The 17,174-nt window shown below is 45.6% G+C and overlaps 2 protein-coding genes across 14 annotated transcripts in view; one reads left to right on the plus strand and one right to left on the minus strand.

The window, feature by feature from the left end:
- The window catches only part of ARHGAP26 (Rho GTPase activating protein 26), a 752,092-nt gene that overhangs the window by 218,661 nt on the left and 516,257 nt on the right, over positions 1-17,174 (plus strand). The gene's annotated exons all lie outside the window — the stretch shown is intronic.
- Positions 1-17,174, minus strand: part of FGF1 (fibroblast growth factor 1) — a 91,925-nt gene that overhangs the window by 4,345 nt on the left and 70,406 nt on the right. For all 13 annotated transcript variants that reach the window (XM_019739065.3, XM_019739061.3, XM_074313711.2 and 10 more), the window contains 2 exons: positions 15,397-15,599; positions 1,742-1,845 (listed from right to left, as the gene is read on the minus strand). In XM_019739065.3, coding sequence (XP_019594624.1) covers positions 1,742-1,845; positions 15,397-15,565 — 273 coding nt within the window. In that variant the 5' untranslated portion in view covers positions 15,566-15,599. The remainder of the gene's footprint in view (positions 1-1,741; positions 1,846-15,396; positions 15,600-17,174) is intronic.

Raw genomic sequence — 17,174 nt, forward strand, 5'->3', positions numbered from 1 at the left:
TAAGAGCTCTGAGATGTTTTAGAACTTATCTTTGTCAATAGGTAAATATATAAATTACTAGGCATAATATATTAGACCACCCTCTGAATCAGGTGAACTACAGTGAAGGCCAAGACAATGGTGGGAGAAGGGGGTGTTTGGAGCCTAGAGGAAATCAGATTCGGGGGTTCTCCCCCAGTATTTTTATATAAGTAAAAGAAAGTTGTAATAAACATCACAAGTAATTCAAAGGAGGAAAAGCCATAAAAATGTAACATATAACCTAAGAAATCATGAGGGTCAGGGATGTAGAAACTGATTATTTGTTTCATAGCTACGGTGGACGGATTGCCTTGTCGTGCCAGCCACACTGGTGGGCGGCTTCTGTTTGTTGTGTCTCTTAAGCCCCGGATGCTGGTAGCCCCTCTCCATTATGATTCTCACTCAGATAAGGTTCAGAGTGGGTGAGTAACTTGCCAAAGTGGCAGAAGCATGAGATTCAGTTATGAGCCCGAGACTGAAGGATTCCTTGGTCAATTGGTTTTATTACCAATTGGAAGAACCACTTAAAAAAAAAAGTCTACTCCCTATGAAGCAGTCACTGCCTAGTTCCAAACCCTTTGATGTGGTCCCACTTGATCCATATTTCAGCAAACAGCCTACTAGGGGCTACCTATCACCCTGGTGATGCATCTCCTGTCCCCTAGTGGGAGCATGAAAAATACTGAACTGTGCTCACGTCCCAAACTCTGGCTGAGGTTACAGTTTCAAGAGAGCATTTCCTGTACCTACTGCCACTTGGCAATTTGATAGAAGTTAAAAGGATCTCCAGACTAAAATCACCATCCTGGCTGCCTTTTTATAGGCCTACATCTTCCTAAAAGGGAAGAAAGGGGTTTGGCTTTGGCTATGAATTACAGCTAAGCCTTAATTATTAGTTGTCAGGATACAGAGAAAGGATCATTGAAATCCAGAAATAATTTCAAAACCGGGGCCATTGCCTTCAGCTCTCTTTCTAGTCAAATCTTTTCCCAGAGATACCAGTAGTGGCAAAGTCAGATCGCTTCTATTAGTATTTCTACTCTTTTCTCTCAAAGACCAGCATATGCAGAGTTAAACCTACATAAATTAACTGTGAGAGGGATGGAGAGAGACGATGTGGAGGTTTCAGCTACTGAATAAACTCTTTGACTGCTTCTCGAGGGTAGGGATGTGGCTGATTTATCTTTATATCCCTTTCAGTACCTAACTATACTTAGACACAGGAGGTATTTGACAAGTGGTTGTTAAATTAAGTTATTAAACTTTTTATCCTTTTAGGTGCCCCTTCTAGAATAAAAGGGCTATTTTCAAAGTTTACGTGTGACATATCAATGACTGGAATCTGGGCTCTGTAGTTTTTGTAAAAAGCACAGGGGACACACCTGTAGCATGTGGTAGGTGCTCAAGAAACAGTCTTGGAATGAATGAATGAAGCAGGACCAGGTATTCTGGAATGAGTGACGGATGAGTTACCCAAATTTCAATCAATGTCTCCTCTTTGTCTGTGTGATAATACGTTTGAGTATTTTGAGAGAATACCACAAGAAACTCTTTTATGTGTGTGCCTAAAATAAAGCAGGGTAGAGGGTGGGAATCCTACTGGAAAAAATAACAAACAGAGGCTAATTGTTGCTTTATAATTTGTATCACTCAACGTAACAAGATTTTTGGAAACCTCAAACCTTGGCGGAGTCTGGAAGCTTGTCAGCCTCATACTTACTGAGCCGTACAAAAGCCCGTCGGAGTCCATGGCCAAGTACTGGCCACTCTCGGTGCTCTTTATATACACCTCCCCCACGCTTTCCGCACTGAGCTGCAGCTGAACTGAAATAAAAATAACACGAGCAAAAGTAAATAAACACTCGGTCTTTGCCAGCAGGGCCTGGCGGCCAGGACAGTTAGCCACGGAAAATTCTGCTCATTCATTTCACAGGAGCCTCAAGGATGAACCTCAGATTAATCAAAACATAGAAATACAGTTCCTTTTTCTTTGCCCTCCAAAGAAAGCTGCCCGTTGGGAATTATGTTCTCGAGAGAAGGAGAGATGAAGCAGACATGCCCACCCGTCCCTCTGTTTCTTACAAAATGACCCCGTGCACTGTCACAGCACCTCACTCCTTTCTCTTTCACCTGGAGGGAAATAATCACGGGAGGAAGAGGCATTCATTTCTCTGGGCTCCGTGGTCCCAGCGATCGTGGGGTGCTGAAGAGTGGGCGGCTTGACAGCCTGGGTGTCTTCTGCGTTAGTTATCAACCTGCCTTGGGGGTGACTTTTTATAACCTGGGCCTTCTAGGCCTGTGATAGTCTTTCTCATCAACAGATTGTTATTTTCCAAAACCTGATAGTGTTATATTCCCAGATAGAAGAGGTTCCCAGGAAGTTAGATTGGCTGGCACATCTGAAACTCAAAGAACAACTCACTCACAGTGAAGTTCAGTCAACCCCCAACCTCTGTGGCAACCCGACTGGGTAGAGACAGAGGGGAAACCCTGGCTTCTGATTGGGAAAATGAAGCATTTACCTGGAAATGCAGGGATGGGAACAGTGGTTCTCACCTGGGGGCAGTTTTGTTCTTCAGGGGACATTTGGCCAGGTCTGGAGACTTTTTTGGTTGTCCCAGCTGGAGTGGGATGGTGCTATTGGCATCTAACAGCTCGAAGTGAGGGATGCTTCTAAACATTCTACAATGGACAGGGTGGCCCTTCACAGCAAAGAATTATTCAGCCCAAAAGTCACTAGTGCTGAGGTTGAGAAACCTCAAGGTTGAGGTCAAGGATGTGAGTTACCCTGAGTTACATTCTCCCCATCTGCACTGACTGGATACTCCCAAGCTGCCTTGCCCACTGCTGGAAATCTCATTGGGGTCCGATACCCATTTAATAATTATTCATTCGCTCATTCTCCCCAGGGTGGTTCTGGAGGGAGATGCTTTGATGGTTCACCTTTGGGAATCAAAGATAATATTGGACTTTTCTGGACAGTTTCTTTGGTCACCAGACTGTCAGAAGCATCATTATGACTGGGAGTGAAATCTAGACCAGAAACAGTGATCACTCAGTAGTTCCTCAGGAGGTGAGCTGGCCTCTCTAAGAGTCAGCTTTGTCCGAGTCGGGGGGGCGGGGGGGACACAGGGCTTCAGTGGGCACATCTAGACACCTCACTGCTTTTTCTTCATTTTCATTTTTTATATAATTTCTTTGAATAGGAAATATATTCCCACGTTTCAAACTTGGAAAAAATAAGAGGCGGCAATGAAAAGTCTCTCTCCCACCTCCCACTGGCAACTGGTAGGGATACAGTGGTAAACGGAAACGATGAAACCCTGTCCGTCCTCCCAGAGCACCTTCTCTGGGAGACAGACAAGCAAAACCCTCCTAGATATATTTTATGCGTATCCTTCTAAATGGATTTTATGCATATATGAGCAAACACGTTATCCCTCCCGCGTTTTTAAAATACAAATGGTAAGATACTATATATATAATTCTGCACATTGTTTTTTGTTTTGTGTTGTTTTCTTAACAACTAATTGGAGAGCGTTCCAATTCGTTACTGAGTTAACCTTGTTCTTTTTGCCCGTTGCGTTGTGTTCCGTGATGTGGCTGTACCATAACCGTTTAACCACTTCCCTAGTCGCATGCCTGTATTTTCTCATTTCCCTCTTCTGATTCCTTATCTTCTGACTCATCCCAAGGGGAATACATAGTTCCATCGCCCTTATTGAAGATACAATTCTCCTGTCCTTGGAAGTCTTGGCTCCAGAGACTCAGGGCCCCCTCTAGCCTTCTGTGGTAAGTGGAGTTTATCTAATTCATAGGAAGGAAACTGGAAGCCCCCGATCGCTTTCCCCACAGGTCTCCCTCACTTCGGTTAGCTCGGAGAGAACAGGGCAAAGGGCCTCCATGGTGATGTGGGCCCTCCCTGGTCCTACCCTCAAATCACACCCGTTGCTCACTCAGTCACTACGCCAGCCATTCAACTCCTTCAACACACCAAGCTCTCTCCCAACCGCAGGACATTTGCATGTGCTCTACCCTCGTCTGGCACCTTCTTCTCCCTGATGCTCACAAAGTTGGTCCTTCTCCTCCTCCTGGCCTCAGCCTAAACACCCCTCCGCAGAGAGACCTGTTCCACCAAGTACCTACAATACAGTTGTCTGGACAGTAGGTCCCTTTACCACTACTCCCACCTCAGCACCCTGTCAATGACACCCTGGTCCCCACGTTAGCGTCTTTCTCAGCCCCTTGTTTGTTTCCTCCATGGCACTTTATACAAAGTACAATTATTTTTATCACTTAGTGGTTTAGTCATTTATTTCTGCCTCCCCTGGAGAATGTGCATTTGGGAGAAAGGGCAGGGATCTTGTCTGTCCTCCCCATCTTAGGTCTCCATCACCTCACACAGTGCCCTGCCCTCCAGGGACAGTCAGAATATACTTGCTGAGTGAATGGTGTTAGGCTAATATTTGCAGAGGTGGTTCTGCTGGCCCATCATTAATAAGCTGTACTCTTTGAATTATATTTCCAGTATCGCCTCATGGAGTAAAGTAAGATGGGAACAAGTTGAGCTCAAGGCTGGGACCTGCCACCAACCTTCTGGGTGACCTTGGCCAGGCTATTTAACCTCTAGGCCACAGTCTGCTTATCAGTAAAATGACAGGGGTTTGGATTCAGTCTCTAAAGTTTTTTTTTCCAGCTCTATCAGTCTGTAAAGCAAGTAAATACACTTAATAACAATGCTGTATATAATAGACTATTATTCAGCAATAAAAAGAACAAAGTTTTGATCCCCGCTACAACAGGGATGAACCTTGAACACATGGTTAAGTGAAAGAAGCCAGTCACAAAAGTCCACATATTTTGTGGCTCCACTTAAATGGAATGTCCAGAATTGGTAAACCCATCGACACTGAAAGTAGATGAGTGGTACCCAGGGACTGAGAGGAGGATGGGGGAGAGAAGCACAGGGTTAAGAAGCATAGGGTTTCTTTTTGGGGTGATGAAAATGCTCTAAAATTGATTGTGGAGATGATTGCACAATGCTGAATATAAGGAAACCCACTGAATGGTGCACTAAATCAGTGAATTGTGTGGTATGTGAATTTACCTCAGTACAGCTCTTTTGTTTTAAATGCTCTGTGTTTTCATAGAACTTCCTCATACATTTTTTTCTATCAGTTTTTCAGCATAATCCTGAAGGGGGTGACCATTTATGGATCACCTATGATGTTCGAGGCAGTATACTAGTTTCAATCTTCATATAATTAGCGTAAAATTAGAGCGTAGGCTCCAGAATCAAACTGCATGAAGATAAATCCAGGCTTGATTGGGCAAGTTGTTTACCTCAGTTTCCTTATCTATAATGATAGTACCTGCTTTGTGGGGTTGTTGTGGGGATTAAATGATCTAATGCATGGCAAGAGCGCGGTACTATCATTTCTACTGTGCTTAGGTGACCTCATCACTCCTCACAGCATTCCCTGGAGGAAATGGCCCTGGTTCTGTCCTACCAGTGAGAAGACTGAAGCTTGGCGAGAGACTGTCTTACCTAAGTTATAATCAGGGGCAAAACCATGACCAGAACCCAGGTTTGGGCATTCCAAGTATCCTGCCTTTTCCTCTCTTTCACACAATACCTTGGGCTCCAGTTATGGGAAACATTGGTCCAAATCAAGCCAGACTCACTCCCCTTGTTGGACTCCCTTGTGTTCAAGGTCAGACACGTGCAAGATGGCAGATGGTCATCCAGGATCCCTTCTGTAGCCATGGAGTGATGTGATGTTAGTTCCCTGGGACTTTTTCCCATCGACCACCCATAGATGTGGGGATTTAGTCAAACACATTGTAGGTGCAACGGAAATCCCAAAGGGCAAATCCTTTTAAGTAATCAAAGATTTTTTTCTTAAAAATGTCTTAAAATGTTTTTCTTAAAATAGACTTTAGTTTTTAGAGCAGTTTTAGGTTCCCAGCAAAATTGAGGGGAAGGTACAGAGATTTGCCACCTGCCCTCCCCGCCCCCCCAACCCCCCCACACTCTCCCACATTGTCATCATTCCCCACTGGAAGGGTCCATTTGTTATGACTGATGAACCTACACTGACACATCATTTTCACCGAGGAAGATTTGTGTAGAGCTTTTCACTTCCTAGTTCATTTCTGTTCTATGTCTTAAATAGTTGCCATTCATCTTGCTACGGGGGTAAGTAGAGTTGACTTTGCCATCTGTGGAGTCCCCTCTTGGCTGTGTCAAAGCCCCACGGAGGGAAACATGAGCAAGGGCTGCTTGGCACAGGATCCCGTTCTCGGCCATGAGCCCCAACACCCGGCTTGTTACACTGGTGAGAGTTCGTCTCAAGAGTTTCCTCTGTAAATATTATTTCTCCAGGATGTCCAAGTTTCATAGCTCATTTTCACTGGATTTCTTTCTGGCTCAGTTTCCTAAACATATAGCCTTCTCCAAGCAGAGCTGGCAGGAAGGAGTAACACCCAGCCCGAGCTGCTCGTGTAACCGACTAGGTGTCCAACTCCCTACTGTGACTTCATTCCTGGTTTCCAAACCTACATCCTCCTGCAGCTGCTGCTGAGGAAGAGTGGGAAGGAGAGAGCATGAGAAAGGGGCTCACACGCAGAGAGAGGAGCTGGTCCACAGCCCGGCTGACTCAGGAGCTCCTCTCTCTTGGAGCCTTGGGGAAAGCCATTCAGTTAACAGGCATTCATGACTGTCTGTTGTGTGCTGGGGACTGAACTCAATGCCAGACAAAGGCCCTGCCTTCAGGGCTCATTCCCAGTCAGGGGTACAGACGACCCTACCCTACGAGTGATAAAGCAACACAACAGCAAAAAACCCACTTGTTTCTGAGCTAAGAGCAAACGAAAGTGCAACAAGTATAACAAGACACTCTCCCTTTCTCTCTCATATCTACATGTATATTTATATATACATACTTGTATCCTCGTATATGTATATATTCTTTCAAAGAAATGCAGAAAATAACATACAGTGAGAAGAGAAAATTACAAAGGAATATTTAGAGTAAATCACTGATGAAGATTTTGTAAAAAACACAAAACAATGTGTACAGTTCGTGAATATAGAAGGAGTAAAATATTAAAAACGTGCCCTAGAGACAGACCACATTCACTCCCGTGGCTGCTCTGGGGAGGATGAACAAGTTTTAAGACTGGAGAGGGGCGTGGAGGCAACTTTCCTGCACGCAAACTCTTCATTTCTTTAAAAACACAATTCTAAGGCAAGAACAGCTGGCTGGTAACCCTGGCAACTCTGGGCGATGGGGTGCCGGCGATGTTGGAATTCTCCTTTGTCCTTTTCAGGGGATGGTTGACTTAGGAAGCCTGGGTTTTAGTCAATGGGCAAACACTCAGAGCTGGCCAAGACTTCTGTTTCTTGTTCCTGATAACCCCGCCATGTTCTATGACCCCGCTCAGGCTGGACTCCAGGGACCATGTAGTCCTGAACATAAGTTTCCATAACGGTGAGTCTTCTGAGGGGCAAACAGGCGACCAGGAAAGCTGGGGAGGCAGGACAGGGGTGAGGGGCCACGAAAGCCACAGCTTCTGTGTTCAGTTTCCTTTTCCAGCACCTTCCACCTGGTTAGCACCAGAGTGAAGGGCAGGAACCCCTCCTCTTTATCTCATGCTGGGAAGTTAGGGCTTGTTATCCGTGAGCAGGAAGGGTAGTGCCTCTAAAGGTCCCCCAAGCCTGAAGGGGCAAGTATGTTTTGAAAAATGAGATAAGTCATGGAGTACTTAGAGTTCCTATTGTTCCCCAGTTCTGAAGTGGAGACAGCAAGCTATGACTTAGGAGAAAAAATGGGGAGCGGTTTTATAAAAAGGTAGTCTAGGGATAGACATAAACGTCTTGTAGAAATCAAAGTTACAAAGCATTATAAAAATGTGCCGCAAGAAGGTTGGAAGTGTTCGCTTGTTGGGTCTGTGACCATAAGTGTCCCCAGTAGAACCCAGAGTCCTGCTGTTTTAGTAGGAGGGCATTAGGGTGTGCTGTATGGGAATGGCCTATGTGTCAAACATAAATGACAAGTTACTGAAATGTACAAGATCACCTGATGGCTGGCTGGTGCTCCTCCCTGTCCCCTGCTCATCCTTTGGACACCTTCTTGGGGCTTTACTTAGAGAAACCTACGGGACCCAGAGTTTTGAGTGGCTATGCTTTCCCCCTAACTGGATGTGCTACCTTTTTTTTCTAAGCAACTGTATGTCTGTGTCTCTGGTTTTCTCTTCTGCTCCCCACAGCCTTCCCTTAGCTCGTAGCAGTAGTATATTTGCAGTAAGAGATGTGATTCCTCCTTTCCAAGGAGAGAAAGAAGGAAAAGGTGACCTGAGCCTGTCAGTACAAAAAGAAGTGAACATCGGGGGCCTGGCCCCTGGTTGCTGAGCCCCAAGCCGTCCTGGCTCACATTGTCCTGTCCCACCCCAGGAATGTTTAAAGACAAGATTACTGCTTGTCCAGGTCATGCAACAAAGGTGCAGAGGGAAGTTTTGCTTCTGCAGTATGTCCATGGCCTTTAGGCCTGCTTTCCACCTCTGCTCTCCGAACAGAGGCCAAAAGAGATTACGTGCGTGGTTTATTCTTAGTTGAGACTTCCCGTCCTTGGCTGTGTTTACCCAAAGTGAGGTCAGCCTCATTCAGAACTCCGTGAGGTTGTTTTATGTCAGTGGCATTTATAATTAAAACGTAGCCACAAGCCGGGCTCCGTAAAACATGAGAGAAAGACGGCGAGGAAAAAAAAATGGAGTTTGTGGGAAAAAGATTCCAGTGGTTTGGAATACATATATATCTGAAAAGGACTTTTCTTAGAATGTGTAAAGGCGTCTGCTTTTCCTTTAGGGTCTGAAAAAGGTGCCTGGAAAATTTTGATACAGTCCATGGACTGTGCGATAGTATTTGGAAAAAAAAAAGTATATCTAGAAAAATCCCTCCTGTATAACCAGATAAGGGGTGTGTGGGGAGGAAGGGCAGCGAGGGAGTCTTTTGGCATCACACCCGACCAAGGTGACAACACCCCGCTGGGGAGAGCTTTCCTGCCTGAAGACCTGTCCCGCTCTCTGACTTTTGGCAGTAGGACCCAGCTTTGTCCCCCTCCGGCATGTGGAAAGCTGTTTTGACTTCTGGCCCAAGCTGGTGGGGAGCAAAGTTCCTTTACTATTAGGTGCCGAGTCATAGCAAACCAGAGAACGGAAACCTGGACTGCCTGGAAAACAAGGGGCGGGAGGGATTTCACTGAAGAGAAGGAGTCTGCCCTTTAGAAAGGGCTGCAAAGTAGCATTCTTTTGACCAGCCAACTCCCCTAGTGCCTTTAGGATGTGGTTTGATTTATAAATATTTGATTGGCACACACTTTGCTCAGAACATTTCCATTTGTGTGGCTAGTGGTGCCGGTAAGCCTGCTCCCCACACAGCCTCTTACGTGCTTGGGGAGGCAAGGGGTGCGGGCCGCAGGGGGAGGCTGCAGGTTTGGGGTGCTCACAAGCGTATTATCACTGTCCAGTTATTGTTCCCGTTACGAATCACCTCGAGGCGTAAGTCATGGTCTCTCTCGCCAGAGGGGAAACTCCAGCAGAAAGACTGGACTCAAACATGGAGCTTCTTGCTTTGCCTGGGACAGCTTGCTTTGCCGGAGAGGTTAGACAGGGCAGGGCTTGCTGGGCACATTGGATCTACACACCAGGCCTGGCGTGCACCAAACCTAGACAGTGCCGGGGACGCTGAGATGAAGCGTCCCCCTGGGTTCAGTGAGCAAGCACAGCTTTTTTTGCATTTAACAGACTCGAAGGATCAGATAATTCGAGGAGGGAGGCTGAGGGAGCTGAGGGATGATGATGAAGATGATAAACACCATTGTTCATGCCCTTATCACGTGCCTGGAACTTTTACCAACATTCTCACACTGAAAACTCCTATGAGATGGGTACCCTTGTCATCCTTGTTTGTTTTTTTTAATTAAAAAATTGTTATTTAAGTACGCGTATAGTTGGTATACAATATTATATTAGTTATATTAGTCTCAGGTGTACAACATAGGGATTTGACATGTTTATGCCTTACAAGGTGATCATCCCACTGATGCTATTAGGCTGGTGCAAAAGTAGTTGTGGTTTTTGCAATTATTTTTAACTTTTTAAGCCGCAATTACTTTTGCACCAACCTAATACTGGTCACCATCTGTCACCGTGCAAACTTATCACAATGTTATTGACTATATTCTCCTTCTCCTTTGTCACCCATCCCCCACCCCCTGCCCTCTGGTAACCATCCCTTTGGTCTGTTGCTATGAGTCATGGGTCTCTTTGTGTTTTGTTTTGTTTGTTCATTCCCCCCCCCCTTTTAAGAGTCCACATATAAGTGAAACCATACAGTATTTGTCTTTCTCTGCCTGACTTATTTTACTCAGCATGATACCCTCTAGGGCCATCCATGTTGTCACAAATAGTGAGATTTCATTCTTTTTTATGGCTGAGTAATATTCCATTGTGTGTGTGTGTGTGTGTGTGTGTGTGTGTGTGTGTGTGTAAAACATCTTTATCCATTCATCTATGGATGGACATCTAGATTACTTCCATATCTTGGCTGTTGTAAATAATGCCGCAGTAAAAGTAGGGGTGCATATATCTTTTCAAATTAGCGTTTTGTTGTCTTCGGATAAATACCTAGAAGTGGAATTGCTGGGTTATATGGTAGCTCTAGTTTCAGTTGTTTTGAGGAATCTCCCTACTATTTTCCACAGTGGCTGCATCAACTTACAGTCCCACCAACAGTGCACAGGGTTCCCTTTTCCTCACATCCTTGCTGGCACGTAGTATTTGTTGGCTTTTTGATAACAGCCTTTCTGACAGGTGTGAGGTGGTATCTCGTGGTTTTGATTTGCTTTTCCCTGATGATTAGTGAGCATCTTTTCATATGTCTGTCGGCCATCTGTGTGTCTTCTTTGGAGAAATGTCTTTTCATGTCTTCTGCTCATTTTTGGATCAGATTGTTTATTCTTTTGTTTTTGAGTTGAATGAATTTCTTATATATTTTGGCTATCAACCCCTCATTGGCTAAGATATTTTCCCACATTCAGTGGGTTCTCTTCATTTTGTTGATGGTATTGTCATCCTTGTTTTTAAAATGAGGAAACTGAGGTGCATGGAGGAAAAAGAGCTTCCCCAAGATGATATGGGCTAGTAAACGATGGAGATGGGGACTGTACCTACATCCATCTGACCCATACGGCAGATCGTGTGAATCCAGTATGTTTATTTGATCAGTTAGTGGGGTGAAACCCCTGTCATGGTATTGAGGTCAGGGGCACTAGCGGGATATGGAAAGAGCCTTAGTCTCGGAAGAAGAAGCTGAGGGTCTGTGCCAAGCTTTCCCAGTTATCAGCTGGTCACAGGACCTGTTAGCCCAGAGTTTGCAGAGTGATGATACTTTGTAAACTCACGGGGTGGTGGCTTGGTGGAAATGGAAGAGTCTAGTGCAGTGCCTGGCACGTCCAGGTGGGATTTATTGAACGTATTGTTGAATTTGGATTTCTCTGCTACCAATACAATTCATTCACTCATCAAATTCCTGTTTTTTGGACATTGTACCAAGTGCCAGGCAATGTGCTAGCCACAAAAATTGCATTGTTGGATTCTTGAGAGACAAAAATCTCCATCCTCAGGGAGACCAGGGGGGATAAAACCATGAAAGAATCTCACAAATTCATGGGCATTTCAACTCCTGGTACAATTACAACTCCTCAAATGTCGTGTGTGACATGGAACCGGCTGTCTTTCCCTGTGCCTGCTCCTCTTCCAGAATCCTCCCTCTCATGGTGACACCTCCATTTCCCCATCTCCCAAAGTAAAGCTGTGGGAGTCAACATGAATCTTCTCACGACTGGCACCCATGTCCCATCTCACAATGTGCAGTTCTTACTCTGCTTTTGCCTGGCGTTCGCAATATGGTGACAGAACAAATGCTCACAGTCTGTAGTGGGAGCTGCCCGCCATCGTAATGTAAGGAGTTGTCAGGCATGAACCCAAACATGTTCCCTACAGGCCGCAAGTTCCCACCAGTGGAGACATTTTACTCAGGTCTGCATTACAATGGCCTGGGCACAAGCATCCATCTAGGGTTTATACCACTCCAAGAGAGAGGCCTTATGTTAGGTACTTGAGAACTTATTCCCTTAGAGGTAAGAAGAAGACAAATTTTGAAAACTTCCCAATTTTGCCCAGGGTAGATCTACTGGTTAGAGACAAAGAGAAACTGTGAAAGGATTTACTTATCTATCTATCTATCTATCTATCTATCTATCTATCTATCTATCTATCATCTATGTATCTATTTATTTATTTGCCTTGTAGAGCTGGAAGGCATATAGTTTTATCTTGTCTGCTTTATGTAGATTTATTTAAATATTTGATTGGCTTCTAGAAATAATTCTTCCTGAAAGAAGCCTTAGAACGTGGCTCACTACCTGTGACCACAGTCTCTAGTCATGCTCAAACTAATGATCAGGGAATAGAAACCATCCCCTCGCCAGACTGTGCTATCGATTAGCCAGGGTCATCCACTCTATGCCTGTCCAGGTTGATTCTGTGGAATCGTCACTGAAATTCAGAAGGGTTGTGGCAGTACCGCCACTGCACAGAAGAGGGCGACAGAACCACATTCAGTGGGCGCGTTCAATCCAGGGAGCCCTCTCGTCTACACAGGATCTCACGGGTTTCCAGCCTTGCCAAGCACATAAGGCAGTATTATGATTCCATAAGTGAGGAAGCTGAGTCTCAATATTTTCCCCAAGATAAAACAGCAGGGGACACAGGAGACATCTAAAGTTCCAGACAGGAGAGGATGATTGGAAGGGTCACGGGGCTGAGGGCTTGAGGCTGCTTTTGCAGAGCACTTCATGCAAATAGAGAGAATGGTAATTGTGTGGTGCCATTCCAGTGAGAAAGTGGCAGGGCAGGAGTCTGTGCTCGAGCCTCCTGACTCTAACTCTCGGGGCCCCTGGCTCTGCCGCGGGCTGGGGATTATTCAGTCCTCCTGGCTTTGGCAGGTACAGGGAGGGATTTCTGCTCACTCACCCCTCTTACTCTGATTTCTGTCTTCCTTGACGTTATTTTCAGTTCTAGAGTAGGTAAATAGACCAGTACAACAACTCTGAATGTTGCCAGAGAGGCATTGAGTCAAAACCTGAAGCTAGACCCCTGGCCTTCCGAGAAAGCAGTATTATTGAAGGGAAAAGCCTGGGGAAAGTCCTGAAGTATTATACTGTATTTCCATATGCTGGGTTAACTATGCGGAAATCATGATGACGGTGACAATGATGACGAAGACGAGAGCAATATTAACCGACCTGTGCTGAGCTGTTACTCTGGGCCAAGGGACTGTGCCAAGCACTTCTATACATTATCTCATTTAATCCTCTCAAGAAACCTGTGAGGCCAGTATTATTTTACAAGTGAGAAAAATGAGGCCAGGAAAGTTAAGTTACTTGCCCAAGTTCCCTGGGTAAATAATTAATCCAGCATTACTTGGATGCAGATGTCCTCATGCCCCTGGGCCCCCACCCCCACAGGCTACCTTAGGCTGCATTCCAAGGGTTCCTGACATCTTAGGTCAGGTGGCCAAATTGAAGCACTAGTCAGAAGTTGTCCCAATGTTACCTACCCAGAGTGCAGTCTATATGGTGATAATGGAATGACAGCAGTCATAGACCATTTGCAAAGAAATTCTAATACTTGGAAATTGTAATTGTAGTCAATTGTCACCCCAGAATTCAAGGTTTCCCGGAAGAGCCAGCTTAGCCCCGAGGAACACATCACCGAGGTTGCCTTTCCTGAGAGTCTGAGGACCAGAGAGCATTCCCATTGGTTCAGAAAATTGGAAAAACTGATTAGAAACATTTAACACCTTAGAGAAAGAAAAGCTTGTTCCCCTTGTGTTGTGTGGTACAGATCACACAAATTGGGTGACTTGCCTGACACAACAGACTATAATCTTTATCAGTGTGTTCGCAGTAAAAGTTGCTTTTGCACGTTTGCCATACGAAATAGCCTTTTTTGCCTCACTGTGGTACCTAGTTTTCATCGATATAAGTCATTCAGAAGGCCCATTTGATGACAAACCATCAAAACACAACCCCCGAAATCTAACCCTGCGGCTGCAAGCCCCAACCTCAGCCTTCCTGCTCCTCACCTCGAGGGGCTGCGTGGTGGGTGGGAAAGAAGAGACAACAGTACTCCCTTGTTCATAACACCGGCTTCCATCCCCACGACCTGTGCATCTGAGGGTAGAAAGTGAGCACCAGGGGCCTGCTACCTGTGGGGTATATTCCATGAACAATTAAGACTATGTGATGTATAAACAGTCACCTCAAGGCCAGTGTTCCGCACCCCATTTTAAAGCCATCTGACAGGACTTTCCTTCCTACCTGTGCTATTCTGTGGCTCCTGGTTTTACCCACACTTTCCTTCTACTGATTCATGACATGTTTGACCCATTAGACCCTCTCAGCAGGGACCACGTCTGACTTTTGGCTTCTCTACAACATCTAACGCCTCGGTAGTAACTCAGGGAATTCCTAACAACATCACAGTAGGACCCAGACACCTAATACCAACATACACCAACACCGGAAGTACTAAAGCAGAAGGAAGACATTTTTATTCTTAGATAGTCAAGAAGGGTCTTTTTTTTCAGAGTTATACCTCCATCTATCAACACCATCTGAGAGCTGGGTTGGCAGGAAAGCCCGGAAGAGATATATTCAGCTTTTGGCTCACATCGTTCCGGCTCTCCAGTTTCTATAAGGTCTGGAGAATGACTTTACCCCTCCCAGTTACCACAACCACATCTGCAGATATGCAGAGTGAAAGCTGCATAATTTATGATGTGTAAGACTATGATTTTGAACTAGGATTTCACAAATCAAGCCCAGTGGAAACGTAACCCGGAGCGTCAGTTTACTTGAACCCGAGCCCTTGTCTCTGTGTAAGGCTCACTGCCCCTGCCCCAGGTGGCTCTTCCCATCGTGGAGCAAACGGGGCCCTGACCAGCCGTGGGGGCCAGACCTTCCTCTAGTTACAGAAATCTGGAAGAAGTGAACATTGGCAGCCACGTCTGATCTCAGAGCAGTTGTATAAGTCAACAGAGAGTCCCCTGTGGGTACGCTGTGGCCCTCACAGCTCTCTATTTTCCACACCCCAATGTTTTCCACATTTATGTTACCCTGCCTCTGAGTGCCATGCCTGAACAGAACCCTGGAGAAGAGGGTACCAGTGCTTAGATCGCCTCCCTTCTCCCATCCTTGACTAGGAAAGACACCAGAAAGGCGAGGGGCTACAAGAGACATGGGTGCTTACTGTGCTGGTCACTCTTGTCCCTTGTCCCATCCACTGTGCCATCTGGAAGGATCCTCAGGAAGTGGCCCCCGTTGCTGCAGTAGAGAAGTTTGGGTTTCTTGTAATTCCCTGTAGGCAGATTAAACTTCTCAGTAAGGGCTGTGAACGTGGTGACTTCCCCTTCAGCCATGTCTCAGCAGCTGCTGGTTATGGTGCTTTCAAGCCTGCAAGAAATTAAACAAACCTATAGAAAGTTCTTCCAGCAAAGGTGCAGCTTATACTTTCAGGAAGGGAAAGAGCCCTGGGGCACAGGGCTCTGGTCGGTTGGGAACCACAGACTGCCCAGGTGATGTCCACAGTCATGGTGGCCAGTGGTTAAGGAGGATGGTCCTGGCATGGGAGGGATTGTCAGGGCATTTCTCCCTTCCCAATTGGACACAACTTCGGATCAAGCTCTGTGTTTTTTAGAACTTTAAATTTAATCATTTGGCCAAGGGGAAAAAAAAAAATAATGTGTCGGTCCCTCCTTCTGATCCACACACATCCTCAAATTAAACACCGAAGTTGCCCTAAAATAACACTTGGGGTCTGGCTGAAACCCACAAAAGCTGAGAGGCCAGCCCTGAGGTTTTGCCCTCCGCCCTCCCGCTGTTTTGACTAAGTACCGCCAGGCCCAGGTGCAGAGATAGCACAGAGAGCCCGGGCATTCGAGACCTAGAGGAAAAGGCATGGCTGCCTCCTAGGCCTCCCACGACAGCGACAGCCAAGGGTTCCTGCGTAAAGGAAAATTCTGGGTTTGCTGCGGGGAACAGAATCAGAACAAAGCACATGGGGATGTTACGTGGGGTTTTTAAAGGGCAAACACTGCACCAAGGGAAACTTTGAGACAGATCATTATGAAAGGGATGTCATCAGTTATTGCCTGCTCCCATAGTGCTCCACGTGTCCTCTGTCACACAGAGAAGGTGCCCCTTGTACAAAGGCCATATTCATCCGGATCATTTTCTACTGAACCGTATTTATTATGACACAGAAACCACCATATTACATATTATGCTCCTCTAATGTTGTATATACCCACTATATAAAAATTTATACTATATTAGTATGAAAACGTATCAATTATACCTCTAAGGATTAAAACACAAAGCCAATAAACATCAGAGTTGCAAAGCATCTACTTGTCCCCCCATTTAGGAGAATGAAATGCTGGTGACTATGAGGGCTGTGTAAGAGGGAGGTGACAAGACCAGGACGCCAATGCGGGACCTTCCTAAGTGTGAGTAGATGCTGATTGTACACACTGGTTATCACGTGGCCGTATGATAATAATGGTCACCATCATTATAAACATATTCTGGGCTGGAAGTTAACTCACGTCATCCTCACCGTAACCCCTAGAGACAGACAATGATGTTATCCCCAATTTTTATGAACTGAAACCAAAACTTAGAGATGTTCAATGGCCTGTCCAAGGTCAACAGCTAGTAAGTAAGTGGTAGAGCTGAGCCTCAAGAGGGGTCTCTTGAAACAAAGCCCTAACTTGCCCTTAATCACCAGGAAACGGCTAAGTGACCTCACTGATACTGCAGTTATTGTAATCGTCCCCCATCATGCATGGCTTCGCTTTCCATGGTTTCAATTACCCGCGGCCAACTGCAGTTCAAATATATTAAATGGAAAATGCCAAAAATAATTTATAAGTTTCAAATTGCACGCCGTTCTGAGTAGCGGGATGAAATCTCGAGCTGTCCCACTCTGTCCTGCCTGGGACGTGAATCATCCCTTTGTCCAGAGTA

The sequence above is a fragment of the Rhinolophus sinicus genome, chromosome 5, assembly GCF_057876585.1.
Source record: "Rhinolophus sinicus isolate RSI-liver-muscle chromosome 5, RSI-T2T, whole genome shotgun sequence".
In the NCBI taxonomy this organism is placed as follows: domain Eukaryota; kingdom Metazoa; phylum Chordata; class Mammalia; order Chiroptera; family Rhinolophidae; genus Rhinolophus; species Rhinolophus sinicus.